At 59.4% G+C, this 20,957-nt stretch overlaps 1 protein-coding gene across 26 annotated transcripts in view; it reads left to right on the plus strand.

Annotated features, from left to right (window-relative positions):
* LOC135184984 (protein disulfide-isomerase TMX3-like) overlaps positions 1-20,957 on the plus strand; it is an 80,537-nt gene that overhangs the window by 45,932 nt on the left and 13,648 nt on the right. For 9 of the 26 annotated variants that reach the window (XR_010306285.1, XR_010306284.1, XR_010306286.1 and 6 more), the window contains 5 exons: positions 13,355-13,510; positions 13,986-14,089; positions 14,816-14,994; positions 19,259-19,501; positions 20,687-20,799. The exons of 1 other annotated variant lie outside the window; for it this stretch is intronic. Coding sequence is in view for 8 of the 25 variants with exons in the window: in XM_064161288.1 (XP_064017358.1) it covers positions 13,355-13,497; positions 13,986-14,089; positions 14,546-14,691; positions 14,816-14,963 (541 nt within the window). In the remaining 17 variants the exon portion in view is untranslated. Of the gene's footprint in view, positions 1-13,354; positions 13,511-13,985; positions 14,090-14,545; positions 14,692-14,815; positions 15,455-19,258; positions 19,502-20,204; positions 20,314-20,686; positions 20,800-20,957 lie in introns of those variants that run through there. 16 more of the 26 variants (XM_064161290.1, XM_064161284.1, XM_064161285.1 and 13 more) reach the window with 13 other exon arrangements.

Genomic DNA, 20,957 nt, shown 5'->3' on the forward strand with positions numbered 1-20,957 from the left:
AGTTGCTGGGATGGGACAGGGAGGGGAATGGGAGGGACTGCTGGGAAGTGGGAGAGGAATGAAATGGAATGGGAGGGAGTGGAAGGGGATTGGGAGGGAAGGGAAAGGGATCTGGAATGAATTGTGAGTGACTGGGAGGGGACTGGGGACAGGGAGGGGATTAGGAGGGAGTGGGAGGTGACTGGAAGGGGACTGGGATATTGTGGGAGCTAGTGGGATGGACTGGGAAGGATTGGGATGGGGCTGGGTGGGAGTGATAGAGGACTGGGACGGGACTGGAGTTGGACTGGGACGGGACCGGGAGGGACTGAGAGAGACTGGGAGGGGACTGAGATGGATCTGATAAGGACTGGATTGGGACTGGGAGAGGACTGTTAGGGAACTGGGAGAGGACAGGAAGCGACTGGGAGGGGGAGTGGGAGGGATTGAGAGGAACTGGGAAGGACTTGGAGGAGACTGGGAGGGCATTGGGATGGAGTGGGAGTGGGATGGAGTGGGAAGGGGCCTGAGAGGTGTCAGGGAGGAGTGACCTGGGAGGGCATTGGGAGGGAATGGGAAGGGATCTGGAATGGATTGTGAGTGACTGGGAGGGGACTGGGAAGGTAGTGCGAGGGTGTGAAAGGTCTTTGGGGTGGCCTGGAAGGCATTGGGAGGGGACTGGGATGTACTGAGAGCGAGTGGGATGGACTGGGAAGGTTTGGAAGGGGGCTGGGTGAGACTGGGAGGGGATTGGGAGGAAATGGGATCAGACTGGGAGGGACAGAGAGAGACTGGGAGGGGATTGGGAGGGAAGGGGAAGGGATGGGAAGGGGAGTGGGAAGGGGCTGGTAAGGACTGGATTTGGATTGGGAGAGGCCTGGAAAGGACTGAGGAAGACTGGAAGGAGACCAGAAGGGATTGGGTAGGACTGGAATGGGATTGTGAGAGACTGGGAAGGGATTGGGAGTGAGTGGGTGGGATTCAGAGGAACGGGGAGGGAGTGGGAAGGGATCTGGGAAGGACTGAGCTGAACTGGGAGAGGACTGGGAAGGGGCCTGAGAGGTGTCAGGGAGGGGAATTGGACTGGGAGGTGCTGGGATGGGACAGGGAGGGGATTTGGAAAGGATTGTGAGTGACTGGGAGGGAACTGGGCAGGTAGGGGGAGTGTGTGAAAGGTGGTTGGAGTGGCGTGGGAGGGGCCTGGGATATACTGGGAGCCAGTGGGATGGTCTGGGAAGGATTGGGAGGGGGCTGGGTGGGACTGATAGAGGACTGGGAGGAAATGGGAGAGGACTGTGAGGGACTGGAGTTGGACTGGGAAATGACTCATCCCAGTCCCCTCCCAGTCCTCAGTCCCTCGCAGTCCTGTCCCATTCCTTCCCAGTCCTCTCCCAGACCGTCCCAGTCCCAATCCAGTCCTTCCCAGTGTCTCCCAGTATGCCCCAGTCCCCTTCCAGACTAGGGTGATTGTGAGTGAGTGGGAGAGGCAGGGAGGGGAATGGGAGGGAGAGCTGGGAAGTGGGATGGGATTGGGAGGGACTGGGAAGGAGAGGGAGGAGACTGAGAGGGAAGTGGGAAAGGATGAGGGATGGAGTGGAGGGATTGTGAGGGACTGGGATGGCCTGGAAGGGTATGTGGAGGGCCTGGGAGAGAGGAAGAGGGGCTTGGGAGTTAGTGGAGGGGACTGGGATATACTGGGAGATAGTGGAATAGATTGGGAATGGATTGGGAGGGAATGGAGAGGGATCTGGAATGGATTGTGAGTGACTGGGAGAGGACTGGAATGGCACTAGGGACTGGGAGAGACTGGTAGGGGACTGGGATGGAGCTGGAAAGGACTGGATTGGGACTGGGAGGGAAATGGGAGAGGATTGGAAGGGACTGGGAGGGGAGTGGGACATACTGGGAGCTAGTGGGATGGACTGGGAAGGATTGGATGAGGCCGGGTCAGACTGGGAGTGGATTGAGAGGAAATGGGAGAGGACTGGGACTGGGATGGACCTGGAAAGGACTGGCTTAGGACTGGGAGGGCAATGGGAGAGGACTGTGAGGGGAGTGTGATGTACTGGGAAAGGAGTGGAATTGGATTATGTGAAACTGGGATGGTACTGGGAGGGGAGTGAGAGAGAGTGGTTGCGTCTGGGAAGGAGACTGATAGGTGACAGAGAGGGAATGGGACTGGGAGGGACAGGGAGAGTAATGGGAAGGACTGTTGGGAACTGGGAGAGGAATGGGATGCACTGGGCTTGGGAGTTAGTGGAGGGGATTGGGATATACTGGGAGATAGTGGAATTGAGTGGGAGAGGATTGGAAGGGAATGCAGAGGGATCTGGAATGGATTGTGAGTGACTGGGAGAGGACTGGAATGGCACTGGGGACTGGGAGAGACTGGGAGAGGAGTGGGATGGGCCTGGAAAGGACAGGATTGGGACTGGGAGGGAAATGGGAGAGGATTGGAAGGGACTGAGAGAGGACTGGGTGGGGAGTGGGATGTACTGGGAAAGGAGAGGAATGAGATTGTGAGAGACTGGGAGGGGATTTGGAGGGAGTGGGTGGAATTCAGAGGAACGAGGAGGGATGGAGTGGGAGGGAGTAGGATGGACTGGGAAGGGATCTGGTAAGGACTGAGCAAAAGTGGGAGAGGATTGGGAAAGGGCCTGAGAGGTGTCAGGGAGGGGGAATGGGACTGAGAGGTGCTGGGATGGGACGGGAATGGGAAGGACTGGTGGGAAGTGGGAGAGGAATGGGAGTGAGTGGGAGGGGATTGGGAGGGAATGGGAAGGGATCTGGAATGGATTGTGAGTGACTGGGAGGGGCCTGGGGACTGGGAGGGGATTAGGAGGGAGTGGGAGGGGACTGGGAGGGACTTGGGAGGTGAGTGGAAGGGGAGCGGGACATACTGGGAGCTAGTGGGATGGACTAGGAAGGATTGGGTGAGGCTGGGTGGGACTGGGAGTGGATTGAGAGGAAATGGGAGAGGACTGGGACTGGGATGGGACTGGAAAGTACTGGATTAGGACTGGGAGGGCAATGGGAGAGGACTGGAAGGGACAGAGAAGGACTAGGATGGGGGGTGGGATGTACTGGGAAAGGAGTGGAATTGGATGGAGTGGGAAGGGATCAGGGATGGAGTGGAGGGATTGGAAGTGACTGGGATGGACTGGGAGGTAGGGGGAGGGGAGTGGAAACGTCTGAAAGGTACTCGGAGGGGCCTGGAAGAGTCTGTGAGGGGATTTGGAAGGACTGTGAAGGGAAGGGGAGGGACTGGAAGGGGACTGGGATATGGTGCGAAGAATGGAAGGAACTGGGACGGGACAGGGCGGGAATGGGATTGACTGACAGGGAGTGGGTGGGGACAGGGAGGGGAATGGGATTGACTGACAGGGAGTGGGTGGGGACAGGGAGGGGAATGGGATTGACTGACAGGGAGTGGGAGGGGACAGGGAGGGGAGTGGGATTGACTGACAGGGAGTGGGAGGGGACAGGGAGGGGAGTGGGATTGACTGACAGGGAGTGGGAGGGGACAGGGAGGGGAGTGGGATTGACTGACAGGGAGTGGGAGGGGACAGGGAGGGGAATGGGATTGACTGACAGGGAGTGGGAGGGGACAGGGAGGGGAATGGGATTGACTGACAGGGAGTGGGTGGGGACAGGGAGGGGAGTGGGATTGACTGACAGGGAGTGGGTGGGGACAGGGAGGGGAATGGGATTGACTGACAGGGAGTGGGAGGGGACAGGGAGGGGAGTGGGATTGACTGACAGGGAGTGGGAGGGGACAGGGAGGGGAGTGGGATTGAGTGACAGGGAGTGGGAGGGGACAGGGAGGGGAGTGGGATTGACTGACAGGGAGTGGGAGGGGACAGGGAGGGGAATGGGATTGACTGACAGGGAGTGGGAGGGGACAGGGAGGGGAATGGGATTGACTGACAGGGAGTGGGAGGGGACAGGGAGGGGAATGGGATTGACTGACAGGGAGTGGGAGGGGACAGGGAGGGGAATGGGATTGACTGACAGGGAGTGGGAGGGGACAGGGAGGGGAATGGGATTGACTGACAGGGAGTGGGAGGGGACAGGGAGGGGAATGGGATTGACTGACAGGGAGTGGGAGGGGACAGGGTGGGGAATGGGATTGACTGACAGGGAGTGGGAGGGGACAGGGAGGGGAATGGGATTGACTGACAGGGAGTGGGAGGGGACAGGGAGGGGAATGGGATTGACTGACAGGGAGTGGGAGGGGACAGGGAGGGGAATGGGATTGACTGACAGGGAGTGGGAGGGGACAGGGAGGGGAATGGAAAGGGATCTGGAATGGATTGTGAGTGAGTGGGAGGCGACTGGGCGGGAGAGGGAGGGGGCTTAGTAGGGACTGGGAAGGGAATGAAAAGGGACTGGGAGGGTCTAAAAGGTAGTTGGAAGGGCCTGGAATGAACTGGGAGGGGACTGGGATGTACTGGGAGCTAGTGGGATGGACTGGGAAGGACTTGGAGGGGGCTGGATGGGACTGATAGGGGATTGGGTGGAAATGGGAGAGGACTGGGATGGACCTGGTAAGGACTGGATTGGGACTGGGTGAGGACTGTGAGTTGTACTGGGAAAGGACTGGAAGGGGAGGGCATGGGAAGGGCCTGGATGGGAACTGAAAGCGATCCTAGTAGGAACTGGGATGGATTGGGAGGGATTGAGAGGGGGTCTGGGAGAGACTGGAGCAGGATTGGGCAGGGACAGGGATGGGATTAGAGAGGGGCTGGGAGAGGTCTGGGAGGGAACTGGGAGGCACTGCAGAGGAATTGGGAGGGACTGGGAAGGATTTGGAGAGGTCTGGAAGGGAACTGGGAGGGACTGGGAGGGGGCTTGATGGGACTGAGAATCTTACCTGGAGGCGCTGGGAGCTGCTCTGGGGGCGCTGGGAGCCTCCAATGTGCCCCTGCTGCCGTTTGGTCTCCCTCCCCCCTCCCTCCCTCCCTCCCGGCGCTGACAGAGCAGGAGGGCCAGGCCATGCTCTGATTGGCCAGTGGGGCTCGGGCAGCAGCGCTCCCATTGGCTGCGCTGGGCCAGCCCCCCAGTTTGGGAACAGTGTGTCCCAGTTCAGGACCAGTCCCCCCCAGTTTGGGAACAGTGCGTCCCAGTTCGGAACCAGCCCCTCCCAGTTTGGGAACAGTGCGTCCCAGTTTGGGACCAGTCCCCCCCAGTTTGGGAACAGTGCGTCCCAGTTTGGGACCAGTCCCCCAGTTTGGGAACAGTGCGTCCCAGTTCGGGACCAGTCCCCCTCAGTTTGGGAACAGTGTGCCCCAGTTCAGGACCAGCCCCCCCCAGTTTGGGAACAGTGCGTCCCAGTTCGGGACCAGTCCCCCAGTTTGGGAACAGTGTGTCCCAGTTCGGGACCAGCCCCCCCAGTTTGGGAGCAGTGCATCCCAGTATGGGACCAGCCCCCCCAGTTTGGGAACAGTGTGTCCCAGTTTGGGACCAGCCCCCCCAGTTTGGGAACAGTGCGTCCCAGTTTGGGACCAGCCCCCCCAGTTTGGGAACAGCCCCCCCCAGTTTGGGACCAGCCCCCCCAGTTTGGGAACAGTGCGTCCCAGTTTGGGACCCGCCCCCCAGTTTGGGAGCAGTGCGTCCCAGTTCGGGACCAGCCCCCCCCAGTTTGGGAACAGTGCATCCCAGTTTGGGACCAGCCCCCCCAGTTTGGGAACAGTGTGTCCCAGTTCAGGACCAGCCCCCCAGGGATCAGGGATGGAGTGGAGTGATTGGGAGGGACTGGGATGGCCTGGGAGGGGATGTGGAGGGAGAGAGGGATAGGGGCTTGGGAGTTAGTGGAGGGGACTGGGATATACTGGAAGATAGTGGAATGGAGTGGGAGTGGATTGGGAGGGAATGGAGAGGGATCTGGAATGGATTGTGAGTGACTGGGAGAGACTAAGAGAGACTGGGAAGGGACTGGGATGGACGTGGAAAGGACTGGATTGGGACTGGGAGAGGACTGGGAGGGAAATGGGAGAGGATTGGAAGGGACTGAAAAGGTCTGGGTGTGGAGTGGGACGTACTGGGAAAGGAGTGGAATGGGACTGGGAGGGAGTGGGTGGGATTCAGAGGAACGGGGAAGGAGTGGGAGGGAGTGAGATGGACTGGGAAGGGATCTGGGAAGGACTGAGCTAAAGTGGGAGGGGCCTTAGAGGTGTCAGGGAGGGGAATGGGACTGGGAGGTGCTGAGATTGGGACAGGGAGGGGAATGGGAGGGACTGATGGGAAGTGAGAGAGGAATGAGATGGAATGGAAAGGGATCTGGAATGAATTGTGAGTGACTGGGAGGGGATTAGGAGGGAGTGGGAGGTGACTGGAAGGGGACTGGGATATTCTGGGAGCTAGTGGGATGGACTGGGAAGGATTGGGACGGGACTGGCTGGGAGTGATAGAGGACTGGGATGAAATGGGAGAGGACTGGGAGGAGACTGGAGTTGGACTGGGAAGGGACAAGGAGGGACTGAGAGAGACTGGAAGGGGACTGAGATGGACCTGGTAAGAACTGGATTGGGACTGGAAGAGGACTGTGCGGGAACTGGGAGAGGCCAGGAAGGGACTGGGAAGGACTGGGAGGAGACGGGGAGGGCATTGGGATGGAGTGGGAGTGGGATGGAGTGGGAAGGGGCCTGAGAGGTGTCAGGGAGGAGAGTGGACTGGGAGGGCATTGGGAGGGAATGGGAAGGGATCTGGAAGGGATTGTGAGTGACTGGGAGGGGACTGAGCCGGAGTGGGAGGGGACTGGGAAGGTAGTGGCAGGATGTGAAAGTGAGTTGGGGAGGCCTGGAAGGCATTGGGAGGGACTGGGAGGGGACTGGGATGTACTGGGAGCTAGTGGGATGAACTGGGAAGGATTGGAAGGGGGCTGGGTGAGACTGGGAGGGACAGAGAGAAACTGGGAGGGGATTGGGAGGGAAGGGGAAGGGATGGGAAGGGGAGTGGGAAGGGGCTGGTAAGGACTGGATTTGGACTGGGAGAGGCCTGGAAAGGACTGAGGAGGACTGGAAGGAGACCGGGAGGGATTGGGTAGGACTGGAATGGGATTGTGAGAGACTGGGAGGGGATTGGGAGGGAGTGAGATGGAGTGGGAAGGGATCTGGGAAGCAGTGAGTGGGACTGGGAGGGATTGGGTGAGACTGGGAAGGGGCCTGAGAGGTGTGAGGGAGAGGAATGGGCCTGGGAGGCCCTGGGATGGGACAGGGAGGGGAATGGGAGGGACTGGTGAGGCGTGGGAGGAGACTTGGAGGGACTGAGAGGTAGTGGGAGGGAAGTGGGAAAGGATGAGGGATGGAGTGGAGGGATTGGGAGGGACTGGGATGGCCTGGGAGGGGATGTGGAGGGCCTGAGAGAGAGTGACAGGGGCTCAGGAGTTAGTGGAGGGGACTGGGATATAGTGGGATGGAGTGGGAGAGATTGGGAATGGATCTGGAATGGATTGTGAGTGAGTGGAATGGCAATGGGAGGGGACTGGGGTGGACCTGGAAAAGACTGGATTGGGACTGGGAGAGGACTGGAAAGGACTGAAAAGGACTGGGAGGGCTGTGGGATGTAGTGGGAAAGGAGTGTAATGGCATAGTGAGGGACTGGGAAGGGGTTGGGAGGGAGTGGGTGGGATTCAGAGGAATGGGGAGGGAGTGGGATGGAGTGGGAGGGAGTAGGATGGGCTGGGAAGGGATCTGGGAAGGACTGAGCTGAACTGGGAGAGGACTGGAAAGGGGCCTGAGAGGTGTCAGGGAGGGGAATGAGACTGGGAGGTGCTGGGATGGGACAGGGAGGGGATTTGGAAAGGATTGTGAGTGACTGGGAGGGGACTGGGCAGGTAGTGGGTGTGAAAGGTGGTTGGAGTGGCGTGGGAGGGGCCTGGGATATACTGGGAGCCAGTGGGATGGTCTGGGAAGGATTGGGAGGGGGCTGGGTGGGACTGATAGAGGACTGGGAGGAAATGGGAGAGGACTGTGAGGGACTGGAGTTGGACTGGGAAAGGACTCATCCCAGTCCCCTCCCAGTCCTCAGTCCCTCGCAGTCCTGCCCCATTCCTTCCCAGTCCTCTCCCAGACCGTCCCAGTCCCAGTCCAGTCCTTCCCAGTGTCTCCCAGTGTCTCCCAGTATGCCCCAGTCCCCTTCCAGACTAGGGTGATTGTGAGTGAGTGGGAGAGGCAGGGAGGGGAATGGGAGGGAGAGCTGGGAAGTGGGATGGGATTGGGAGGGACTGGGGAGGAGTGGGAGGAGACTGAGAGGGAAGTGGGAAAGGATGAGGGATGGAGTGGAGGGATTGTGAGGGACTGGGATGGCCTGGGAGGGGATGTGGAGGGCCTGGGAGAGAGGGAGAGGGGCATGGGAGTTAGTGGAGGGGACTGGGATATACTGGGAGATAGTGGAATGGAGTGGGAGTGGATTGGGAGGGAAGGGAGAGGGATCTGGAATGGATTGTGAGTGACTGGGAGAGGACTGGAATGGCACTAGGGACTGGGAGAGACTGGGAAGGGACTGGGATGGAGCTGGAAAGGACTGGGAGGGGATTGGGTCAGAGTGGCAGAGGACTGGGGACTGGGAGGGACTTGGGAGGTGACTGGAATCGGAGTGGGATATACTGGGAGCTAGTGGCATGGACTGGGAAGGATTGGGTGAGGCTGGGTGGGACTGGGAGTGGATTGAGAGGAAATGGGAGAGGACTGGGACTGGGATGGGACTGGAATGGACCTGGAAAGGACTGGATTAGGACTGGGAGGGCAGTGGGAGAGGACTGGAAGGGACAGAGAAGGACTGGGAGGGGAGTGGGATGTACTGGGAAAGGAGTGGAATTGGATTATGTGAAACTGGGATGGGACTAGGAGGGGAGTGAGAGAGGGTGGTTGGGACTGGGAAGGAGACTGAGAGGTGACAGAGAGGGGAATGGGACAGGGAGGGTAATGGGAGGGACTGTTGGGAACTGGGAGAGGAATGGGATGCACTGGGCTGGAGTAGGAGGGCATTGGGAGGAAATGGGAAGGGATCTGGAATGGATTGTGAGTGACTGGAGGGGACTGGGCCAGAGGGAGCATACTGGGAGGGGAATGGGAAGGTAGTTGGAGGGGCTTGGAAGGGACTTGGAGGGGATTGAGAGGGAGTGGGAGGTGACTGGAAGGGGACTGGGATATTTTGGGAGCTAGTGGGATGGACTGGGAAGGATTGGGAGGGTGCTGGGTGGGAGTGATAGAGGACTGGGAGGGGACTGGAGTTGGACTGGGAGAGACTGAGAGAGACTGGGAGGGGACTGAGATGGACCTGGTGAGAACACTGGGAGAGGCCAGGAAGGGACTGGGAAGGTCTGGGAGGGGACTGGGAGGGATTGAGAGGAACTGGGAAGGACTTGGAGGAGACTGGAGGGCATTGAGATGGACTGGGAGTGGGGTGGAGTGGGAAGGGGACTGGGAAGGAGTGAGTGGGACTGGGAGGGATTGGGTGAGACTGGTAAGGGGCCTGAGAGGTGTGAGGGAGGGGAATGGGCCTGGGAGGTCTTGGGATGGGACAGGGAGGGGAATGGGAGGGACTGATGGAAGTGGGATGGGATTGGGAGGGACTGGTGAGGCGTGGGAGGAGACTTGGAGGGACTGAGAGGTAGTGGGAGGGAAGTGGGAAAGGATGAGGGATGGAGTGGAGGGATTGTGAGGGACTGGGATGGCCTGGGAGGGGATGTGGAGGGCCTGGGAGAGAGGGATAGGGGCTTGGGAGTTAGTGGAGGGAATTGGGATGCAGAGGGAGGGAAGTGGAAGGGACTGCAAGGGAATTGGGAGGGACTGGAGGGATTCGGATAGGTCTAGAATGGGACTGGGAGGGGACTTGTTGAGACTGGGATCCATACCTGAAGGCACTGGGAGCCATCTGGGAAGCACTGGGAGCCATCCTGGAAGCACTGGGAGCTGAACTGGGAGCCGCCATTGTGTCCCCTGCCACCATTCTGTCTGTCTCCCTCTCTCCCTCCCTCCCTGGCGCTGTGAGGGGAAGGAGCGGGAAAGCCAGGCTGCGCTCTGATTGGCCAGCGGGGCTTAGGCGGGAAGCGCTCCCATTGGCTGCGCTGGGCCCAATTCCCCCACTTGGTGTGCACTTTGGGCCCAGTTCCTACCAGTTTGGGCCCAGTTTGTCCCAGTATGGGACCACTTTCCTCCCAAGCCCACCCAGTTCCCTCCCGTTTCCATCCCACTGCCTCCCAGGCCCTCCAAATTCTATCCCAATCCTTCTCATTTCCCTCCCAGTCACTCCCAGGGAGCCTGACTGGGTGGAACTGGGAGGGACTGGGATGGACCTGGGTTTGACCAGCAGGGATAGGGCACAGGGTGCAAACTGTCAGGGATTGTCAGGGACTGGGAGGTAATTGGTAGAGACTGGGAGGGAACTGGTTGTGACTGTGTGGGGATAGGGAGAGACTGGGATAGACTGGGAGGGATTGGGAGGAGACTGGGAGGGCATTGGGACGGGCTCGGAGGGAATGGGATGGAGTGGAGGGATTGGAAGTGACTGGGATGGACTGGGAGGTAGGGGGAGTTGAGTGGGAGCGTCTGAAAGGTACTCAGAGGGGCCTGGAAGAGTCTGTGAGGGGATTTGGAAGGACTGGGAAGGGAATGGAAGGGACTGGAAGGGGACTGGGATATGCTGGGAAGAATGGAGGGAACTGGGACAGGACTGGGAAGGACTTGGAGGGGATTTGTGCGAGACTGGGAGGAGATGTGGGAAGGACTTGGAGGGGCTGGAGGTGGACTAGGATAGAAATGGGATGCACCAAGAGGGAGGTGAGAGGGAACTGGGTAGGACTGGGAGAGACTGAGGGGGACTGGAGAGGAACTGGGAGTGACTGGGAGGGAGTGTGAGGCAATTGGGAGGCACAGGGAGGGAACCGATTGGGACTGCCTGGGGATTGGGAGAGACTGGGAGGAACTGAGTGGAACTGAAAGGCCCTTGGGGGCAACTGGGAGGGACTGGGAGAGGATCTGGGGGTTACTGGGCAGGACGGGGAGCGGAACTGGGAGAGACTGGAAGGAGATCTAGGAGGAACAGAAGGAACTGGGATTAGACTGGGAGGGACTTGGAGGGGATTTGTGAGAGGCTGGGAGATGTGGGAGGGAACTGGGAGGGACTGAGATGGAAATGGGATGGGCCAGGAGGGATGTGAGAGGGAACTGGGTAGGACTGGGAGGGACTGGAGGGATTTGAGAGGGATTGGGAGGAAACTGGAAGGGACTGCGGAGGAATTGGGATGCAGAGGGAGGGAAGTGGAAGGGACTGCAAGGGAATTGGGAGGGACTGGGCAGGATTCAGAGAGGTCTAAAACGGGCCTGGGAGGGGACTTGTTGAGACTGGGATTCGTACCTGGAGGCACTGGGAGCCATCCTGGAAGCACTGGGAGCTGAACTGGGAGCTGCCATTGTGTCCCCTGCCACCATTTTGTCTCCCTCCCTCCCTCCCTGGTGCTGTGAGGGGAAAGAGCGGGAAAGCCAGGCTGCGCTCTGATTGGCCAGCGGGGCTTAGGCGGGAAGCGCTCCCATTGGCTGCGCTGGGCCCAATTCCCCCACTTGGTGTGCACTTTGGGCCCAGTTCTTACCAGTTTGGGCCCAGTTTGTCCCAGTTTGGGACCACTTCCCTCCCAAGCCCACCCAGTCCCCTCCCACTGCCTCCCAGTCTCTCCCAGTCCCCTCCCATTTCCATCCCACTGCCTCCCAGTCTCTACCAGTCCCTTCCCATTTCCATCCCACTGCCTCCCAGTCTCTACCAGTCCCCTCCCATTTCCATCCCGCTACCTCCCAGTCTCTACCAGTCCCCTCCCATTTCCATCCCACTGCCTCCCAGCTCCCCCCAGTCCCCTCCCATTTCCATCCCACTGCCTCCCAGTCTCTCCCAGTCCCTTCCCATTTCCATCCCACTGCCTCCCAGTCTCTACCAGTCCCCTCCCATTTCCATCCCACTGCCTCCCAGTCTCTACCAGTCCCTTCCCATTTCCATCCCACTACCTCCCAGCTCCCCCCAGTCCCCTCCCATTTCCATCCCACTATCTCCCTGCTCCCCCCAGTCACCTCCCAGTCGTTCCCAGTCCTTCTGGATTCCATCCCATTTCCCTGCCAGTCACTCACAGGGAGGGGAACTAAGAGGGACTGGGAGGAACTGGGACTGAACTGGGAAGGACTGGGATGGAACTGGGTGCGATTGGCAGGGACAGGGTGTGGGGTGCAGACGGTCGGGGACTGGGAGGGGATCCGCAAGAGACTGGAATTGACTGTGAGTGGATCTGGGAGGTAGTGGGATCGGATCTGGGAGAGACTGAGAGGGGCTGGAAGGGACGGGGAGGAACAGAAGGGACTGGGATCGGATCTGGGAGAGACTGAGAGGGGCTGGAAGGGACGGGGAGGAACAGAAGGGACTGGGATCGGATCTGGGAGAGACTGAGAGGGGCTGGAAGGGACGGGGAGGAACAGAAGGGACTGGGATTGGATCTAGGAGAGACTGAGAGGGGCTGGAAGGGACGGGGAGGAACAGAAGGGACTGGGATTGGATCTAGGAGGGACTGGGAGGGACTGGAAGGGATGGGGAGGAACGAAAGGGACAGGGATCGGATCTGGGAGCGACTGGGAGGGACTGGAAGGGATGGGGAGGAACAGAAGGGACGGGGATCGGATCTGGGCGGGACTGGGAGGGATAGGGACGGGGCTGGGATCGACTGGGAGGGGTTTGGGAGGGACTGGGCCGGTCCGGGCGGTATCTGTGTGGGCCTGGGAGCAGAGGAGAGCATGGGAGCCATCCTGTGAGCACTGTGCGTTGTCCTGGAGCACTGGGAGGTACTGGGATCCATACCTGGAGGCGCTGGGAGCTGAGCTGGGAGCGCTGGGAGCCGCCACGGAGCCCCCTGCGGCCGTTTTGTCTCCCTCCCCCCTCCCTCCCGGCGCCGTGAGGGGAAAGAGCGGGAAAGCCAGGCCGTGCTCTGATTGGCCAGCGGCGTTTGGGCGGGAAGCGCTCAGCCTCTGCGCTCTGGCAGGCTCTGGGGGGTCTCACTCTGGGTTTCGGTGTCCCCTTTGGCTCGGCCCCCCCAGCCACGGCTCCAGGGGTCTGGGGGTATCGAAAGGGCCTTTGGGGGCATCTAAAGGCGTCAGGGGTGAGCTGGAGGGGGTCTGCGGGTATCTAAAGGAGGCCTGTGGCCATGTAGAGGGGTCAGGGACCCTCGTAAAGGGGTCCGTGGGCACCTAGAGTGGGCCTGGCGAGATGCAAAGGTGGAGGCTGTGCTTGCTGTGCAAGGCTGCTTGTGTGTGTGTGCTTTAGGTGTGGTTTGCTCTGGGGTGCAGTCAGTGTGTGCTGCTGTCCAGCCGAAGCACTGCAGAGCTGCTGCTTCTCCTTGCAGCACACGCTCAGAGGACAGGTCCCTGGATTGCAGTGCTGCTCCAATGGCCTGTGGTGGCTGCAGGCAGCCGCGGCCCGGGGAGCCCAAGACTCAGCGTGTGGAAGGGTTGGGAGCAGCCCTGGGTGCCTGCAAGGATTCGGGAGGTCAGCTGAGCAGGTGAGATGGATCTGAGACACCTTTCAGAGCAGCTGCTGTGAGTATCTGGAGTCTTCCTGCAGCGTTGGTGCAGTTAAAGTAGAGAAAGCAGCTCTGGAAGGTTTGTGCTGCATCTTCCATCCAGCTGCGTTCTGCAGCCCCTGGGAAGGTGTTGGTTGGTAGAGCGCATCTGTGGGAGGTGTGAAGGGAGCTGGGGGTCTGTCTGCCTGCACAGGGAGAGCTCAGCTGTCTCTGCTCGTCACAGTGCTAGAGAGCAGCTTTCAGAGCTCCGCAGCGTGCTGGAGCTGCTGCAGGAGGATCAAATGGTGTCTGCCTCCCAGACACAGGGAGAGCAGCGTGGAGCCTCCTCCTGTCTGCTTCGTCCATGTGGCAGCTGTCCTGGCACTTGTCATGCCAGTGGAGTAACTGAGCCATGCCGAGAGAGGGGAGGAAATGCAAAGCAGTGGCCCTGAGACAAATCTCACTCTTCCCACAGGCCTGAGCAGGTCTGAAACCCTGCCACGGAGAGGCACTGGCACCGCAGCAGTGCCTGCATTTCAGCAGCTGCCCATCGGAGCTAAGCACAGCCTCGGCTCAGAGGTGAGGGCATGGCTGTGAGAGTGCAGCTGTCACCAGCACCTGCTCCTCTCCGTGCTCCAGTGGGGCCAAACGTTTCAGATCCACCGCTCCTCTGGGGACTGCAGCACTGAGGACTAATTTGAGGGTGGGTTTGTGTTGGGTTGGTTGGTTTGGGTTTGGTTGGTTTTTTCCCAGGTGCCAAAGCATCTGGGCCGTCTCTGATCTCACTGATCCCTTTTCTGTCATAAATGAAGCTTTACCAAAAAAGTTACAGTCGTGTCACTTCCAGCCTGATCTGCAGGGCTTGAGCAGCCACTGCCAAAGAGCAAAGCCTTTGTCAGGGCTCTCGGAGCAGCTCGTTTGTTGTGTGTGTGAAAAAGGCAACCAAGTGTCAGGGGTTGTCTTTCCCATCTTCTGGTGGGGTGCTCTGACGTGCTTTATTTCTGTCTGGCTGTCACTGGTACGTGTCCCTGGCAGCTCAGGAGCATGTCTGCTGGGCAGTGCTGGGGGCCAGGCATCCCTCCTGTGTGTGCATGGCCCACATGGCAGCACCCTGCAGTCAGAGCTGACTGTGTGCACTGGAGGTGGAGTGTTGGAGTGGGATCAGCTCAGAGGTCTGCAAGGTCAGTGCATGGCAGTGGAAAATGAAATGCTTTGGCGGTGTTTTTACTGGGGGCATAGGAGCGTGCCCACACCTTCACAGTGTGAGTAACTGAGCTTTGTCCTTGGTTGTTTCACTCTTGGCAGGTTTGCACTTTGCTTTCCACTCCACTGGCCAAGCCAGCCAGATGTGCAGCAGCAGCAGGATGGGCACGAGGGCCCCAGCTGCTGCGGTGAATCCGTCAGCACGGACGCTGGTGCCGCTGCAGCCTGGCCCTGCAGCCTGGCAGGGTGATCTCCTTTGGCTCGGCTCCTGTGGGCTCCAGGTAGGGTTTGTCTGTGTCTGCCAGGAGGGAAGGGTTGAAAAGGAGATTGCTCAGTCAGAGCTCTGACCTAGTAGCTGAAGATTCTGTCCCATGCAGATGCTGACAGAGCAGCTGGATGAGCAGAAAGCCTCTCGTGCAAACGGCTGTGGAGTGCTTCTCTCTGTTCCCTGCTGCTGGGAGGTGCTGACAGGTTAGGGTTTGCAGGGAGGCAGATCTCGTGGAGAAGGGCTGAACTCACTGTGCAAGGACACTGCACAATCCAGTGTGGATCAAAAGCGAGTGACAACTTTATTTAGTAGCCACACGCTTATATGTGTTACAGATAATTTATGCATACATGTAAGAAGCTAAATGGCTGAATCCCTAAATACCCCATTTGCTCTGCTTGAGTTGTCTGCTGACTCATCAAGGACAGTGCCTCCCTGGCTAGTTATATTAAATGCTGCCTTTGTTTATTCAATATGTCTTTGTTTCTGTGTGGCCTAGCACAGCCTTAATTTAGTTCCATATACTCATCCTGCTTGCCCACTTCTAAGTCATGTCCATTTTCCTTTAGCCATTCTGCAACAAGGGTTAGTGGAGGGGTGTGAAGAATTTGCAGGGATCTCTAAGGGTCTGCAGACACCTTTGAAAGGTCTGAAGTTGTCTGTAGATGTCTCTAGGGTGCTGCAGGGGTCTGCAGGCACCTCTTAAATGTCTGGAGGGGTCTGTAGCTGTCTGTAGAGGTCTCTAGAGCTTTGTAGAGGAATGTGGGTGCCTGCAGCTGTCTCTAGGGGTGTGTGGAGGTCTGCAGGCACCTTTCAAATGTCTGGAGGGGTCTGCAGAGCTCTGTCAGGGTCTGTAGATTTTGGCAGGGTTCTGTAGGAGTCTCTGGGCAGCTTTTAAAGGTGTGGAGGGGTCTGCAGGTGCCTGTTGAGCTTTGTCCATGTCTGTGGTGGTGTGTAGGTGAGTGTGGGTGTCTGCAGAGGTGTGAAGGGGTCTGTAGCTGTTTGTCAGGGTCTGAGAGAGTCTGCAGAGGTCTGTAGAGTTGAGTAGGTGTTTGGAGGTTTCTGTGTGGGTCTGTAGGTGCCTGCAGGCATCAGTGAAGGCTCTGGAGGGGTCTGTAGATGTGTGCAGGGGTCTGTTAAATATCTGGAGAGGTCTGGATGGGTGTGGGGAGCTCTGTAGGGGTCTGTATGTGTTTGCAGGCACCTGCAGGGGTCCGTAGATGCCTGTAGGGATTTGCAGGGCTCTGTTAGTTCTCTGTAGAGGTCTGCCTGGGTCTGGAGGTGCCTTTTAATGGATCTGTGGAGGTCTGGAGAGCTCTGCAGTGGGCTGCAGTGGTCTGTTAAAGGTGTGGAGGGGTCTGTAGGTGTCTGCATTCAGTGAAGGAGTTCTTTGGCTCGAGGACACTTTTGTCCAGTGTCTCTAAAGTGTGACTGTCCCAAATGAGATAGAGGTGCACTGGCAGCGTGTTTGCAGATGGCCCCAAGCTGAGTGGTGCTGGAGAGCAAGCCGAGGGGCAGGATGGCATCCAGGAAACACCTGGGCAGGCAGGGGAGCTGGGCCCAGGCGAAGCTTGTGAGGTTCCAGGAGAGCAAGGGCAGGGTGCTGCGTGTGGGCGGGAGGAAGCCTGCCTGTGCCTGCGGGCTGGGGGCGAGGCGATAAAGAGCAGCCCTGGGGGTGCTGGGGAGAAGCTGAGTGCGAGCACATGGTGTGAGCTTGCAGGCCAGGAGGAGCCTGTCGGTGTCTGCAGGGCTGTGCAAGCAGCTGTAGGAGTCTGCCCAGGTCTGTAGGTGTCTGCAGGGGTCTTCTAAAAGGCCTGGAGGCTTTTCTGAGTGTGCAGAGGTGTGCGGGGGTCTGGAGGCATCTGTAGGTACCCTTAGGGGCCTGGAGGGCTCTCTGGGTGTCTGTGGAGGTGGTTAGGGGTCTGTAGAGGTGTCTGTGGTGCTGTAGGTGTCTCAAAAGGCTGTGAAGGTCTTGAGGTGCCTTGCAAAGGTCTCGAGGTGTCTGTAGGGGTCTGCAGGGTTCTCTGGCAGTCTGTAGAGGTCTGTGGGGGTCTCTAGGGGCCTCTTAAAGACATGCAGGGGTCTGCAGGGCTCTATGGAAAGGTCGGGAGGGGTCCCTAGAGGTCTCCAGGAGGCTGGAGGGGTGTGCAAGTGTCTGTAGCATTCAGCAGGTGTGTGGAGGTTTCTGTTCTGGGCCCGCAGGTGTCTGCAGGCATCTTGTAAAGGTCTGCAGGGGTCTGTGGAGCTCTGTCAGGCATCTGTTAAGTGTCTGCAGGAATCCATTGAAGGTGTGGAGGGGGCTGCAGGGCTCTGCAGAGGAGGCTGTGGCTGTGTGTAGAGGTCTTAGGGGTGTGAAGAGTTTGCAGGGGTCTGTAAGGGTCTGCAGAGCCCGTGGAAAGGTCTGAAATTGTCTGCAGGAGTCTGGAGATGTCTCTAGGGCACTGCAGGGCTCTGCAGGGGTCTGCTGCTGCGGGAGGAGTGGGCTGGCGGAGCCACGCCCCCTCCCTGGCCTTTCTTGCCTGGCTCTGGTTGCTGCCTCTTTATTTGCATAACCACACCCCCTTTCCGTAGCCACGCCCTCCCCATGCTGCGCCTGGACCCGCCCCCTCGGCCCCACCCCCGCCCCACAGTAACTAATTATATGGTGACAGATTTGGAGCTTCCTTTGGAGGAGGAGTTCAGGAGGTGGCTGCTGATTGGTGGATTGTGATGGGCGTGGTTTGCCACTTGTTCTGCCTCCCTCATTTGCATACATTTCAATATCAGGCTCTGCCTTTGAGTACCTTGGAGATGGGTTGGGGGTTGGGGAGGGGTTACCGGGAGGGTCAGCAGCTGATTGGTGGATCCTGTGGGGGCTGTGGGCATGGTCACCCCTGTGCCCTGCCCCCTCATTTGCATAAACGAAGGCAGGGTCCACCTGGCGGAGTTTGGTGCTTTATTGGGGGGGGGGGAACTGGTTAGGACGGGGAGGGTCAGCAGCTGATTGGTGCATCCTCTGGCGTGGGCGGGGCCTGCCCCTGCCCCGCCCCTCCGAAACGCTGGATGGTCTCCAGCACAGACCCAGCAGCTCCAGGAAGGAGGAGACCTCCCCCCGCAGGCCTCCAGCCCCCCGGGAGACCCAGAGCCTGTGGGGGGAGGGCTCAGGGACCCCCAGACCCTCCCAGGGACCTCCAATAACCTCCCAGGGACCTCTGATGACCTCTCGGGGACCCCCAGACCCTCCCAGGGACCCTCAGACCCTCCTAGGGACCACCCAGGGACCCGCAGACCCGCCCACTGGCCTCCCAGAGACCCCCACTCACCTCCTTGTATGCCCCCACTAATCCCCCAGCCCCTCCCCGTCCCCGCCCAGCGCCCCCCAGTGCCCACTCAGGCCCTCAGCTTGTCCCCGCAGCACTGCAGCCTGGCCTGGGGGCGCTGCTGAGGCCTCCCCCAGGGCCGGGCTGGGGGCTGCAGGCCTGGGCCCAGCGCCCTCAGTGCCACCTGTGCCAGGCCAGCAGGCAGCGGCAGCAGCACCTCCCTGGCAGGGCAGGTCAAGGAGCCTCGGGGGAGGGACCCCAGCACCCCCCAGCGTCCCCCCAGTCCCCTCCCACTGCTCCCAGTCCCCCCCAGGCACCCCTGGGACTCTCTACGGCACCCACAGACCCTTCCCCTACCCCCAGCCACCTCTGACCCCCGTCAAAACCTCACCCGGGGACCCCCATGACACCCCCAGACCCTCCCTCTGCTCCACTGCCCCCTCCCCCCAGCCACCTCGGACCCTTCCCAAGGCGCCCCCAAACCCCCCCAACCCCGGGGCCGCCTACAACACCCCCAGACCCTCCCCCTACCCCCTTCAGCCACTTCGGACCCCCCCCAAATCCCCCTGCGACCCCCCCAAGCGCCCCTGGCAACCACTGACTCATCCCCAGACCCTCCCCCCACTGCTCGCCCCCCCCCCAGCCACCTCATCCCCCCCCCCGGGACTCCTCAAACCCCCCTGGGGCCCCCCCGAAGCCCCTCTGGGACTCTCCAAAACCCCCCAGCCCCTTCCCCCGCTCCCCCCCGAGCCCTCTCGGACCCCTCCCGGGACCCCCCAACTCCGCCTAAGACCCCCCCGGGGCTGGGTACAGCCGCAGCAGCTCGCTCCGCGCCGCCATCTTGCCTCCGTGCCATCACTTCCGGCTGGCAGGCGACGCTCTGGGCTCTCCTCTCGCTGGTCAAAGCCGCTCTAGGCCTCCGAGGTCCTCCAGGCGCCACTGCGAGCGGCTCCGGGCCAAAGCAATGACTGTGCTCAGCTGCAGGGGTGGATTTGCCTGCACTCAAGCTGCTGCTGCCAGAGCCCCTCCGTGTCAATCTGTGCTGCCGTTGGGTTCTGCAGCTCTCTCCAGCAAGCATGGCATGAGCTGAAGGAGCAGCAGGAGCAGCATGGCCGTTCCCCAGGCAGCAGGAGGGTTCAGCCCAGCACCAGCTCATGTGGGAGGAGCAGATGCTGAGGAACATCCCCCACGAGACGCAGGTGGCCAAAGAGGCTGGGTCAGGTAAGGCTTTGTGTGGAGTTTGTGCTCCTTCTGGCAGTCAGGTGCACCGGTTCTGAGGAGTAGAAGCATGGAGTGGTTGCTGTTGGAGAAGAGCTTCCAAATCATCCAGGGCAGCCCTTAAGGCAGCACTGCCAGGTCACCCCTAAAGCATGTCCCTGAGCAGCACAGCTGTAGGACTTTGCCTCCCTCCAGGTAGCTGCAGCCAGCAGTGAGCTCACTGATCAGACTCTGTGCTCAGAGCAGAGCTGCTGCAGCCCTCTCAGCATCTTGGTAGCCTCCTCTGCACTGGCTCCAACACTTCCATGTCCTGGTTGTGCTGGGGGCTCCAGAACTGCCCCCAGGACTGCAGATGGGGTGTGAGGAGAGCAGAGGCAAGGGGCAGAATCCCCTCCCTTGCCCTGCTGCCCACACTGCTCTTGCTGGAGCCCAGCACAGGGTTGCTGTCTGGGCTGCACTCACACTGCCGGCTCCTCTTGAGCTTTGCATCAGCCCAGACCCCCAGGGCCTGTTCCTCAGGGCTGCTCTCAGCCGTTCCCCATCCAGCCTGGAGTTGTGCTTGGGATTGTGCCCACCCAGGTGCAGGACCTTGCACTTGGCCTTGATGAATGCCATGAGGTTGGCCTGGGCGCACCTCTGCAGCCTGCCCAGTTTGTAACTGGGGCTGTAAAGAATGGTTATGCATTGCCTGTGCTTCTGATTTCAGGAGAGTCCCATTTCATTCTTGATGCTTTCTTTAAGAGAGGCATACAACTGAGCTCCCTCAGAGAAGCAGCATGAAGTGCATGAAGGATGCTGGCTGCACTCAGTACAGCCAAGGCACATGGGAATAGGTTAACAAGATGCTTGACATTTGCCCTTAATGGTCATTGTCTTCAAATGCATCATTCGGGAGTGAAGTTGCTTGGCATTTGCAGTTGACTACTTCTTCTCTGGCCTTTGGAGTGAAGGAAGGGAAAAACCAGAGTTGAAGATGTCAGCTCTGTAAGTTTTCTCTGGGTGATCAAAGCATGCACAACATCCTGTGCTTGTGCTCTGGAAGATTCTAGGAGCTTCCCGGGGACTCAGGGAGCACAAGTTCTGGATTTCTGTGGGCTGTCTCTAGATGAACACCTGAGTGCAGTGAATCTAAAAGCAGCTGTCTCTCATTTGAAGTTAAAGTGATGTGACTGATCTGGTGCTTTATAGGTGCCAAAAAGGAGACCTTCTTCACCTGCTTCTCCTGTGCAAGCTCTTCTGTCTGTCTGCTGAGATGTTTCTGTCTGTTTCTCTGGCAGAGAAGTGTTTGCTTTTTTGGCTGGGTAAGTAGGAGATTTGTTTTGTTGATTTGCTTTGTTTTGTCGCTGAATACTTGGTGCAGCTGGCCTCAGATGCTGTTTGTTCACAAAGGACACACTACTGTGTGATTGGTGGGCATAGAAGCAGTAATTGCTGACAGAAGCACGCTTGTGACCTTGGC

Source organism: Pogoniulus pusillus, chromosome 21 (genome assembly GCF_015220805.1).
Source record: "Pogoniulus pusillus isolate bPogPus1 chromosome 21, bPogPus1.pri, whole genome shotgun sequence".
Lineage (NCBI taxonomy): Eukaryota > Metazoa > Chordata > Aves > Piciformes > Lybiidae > Pogoniulus > Pogoniulus pusillus.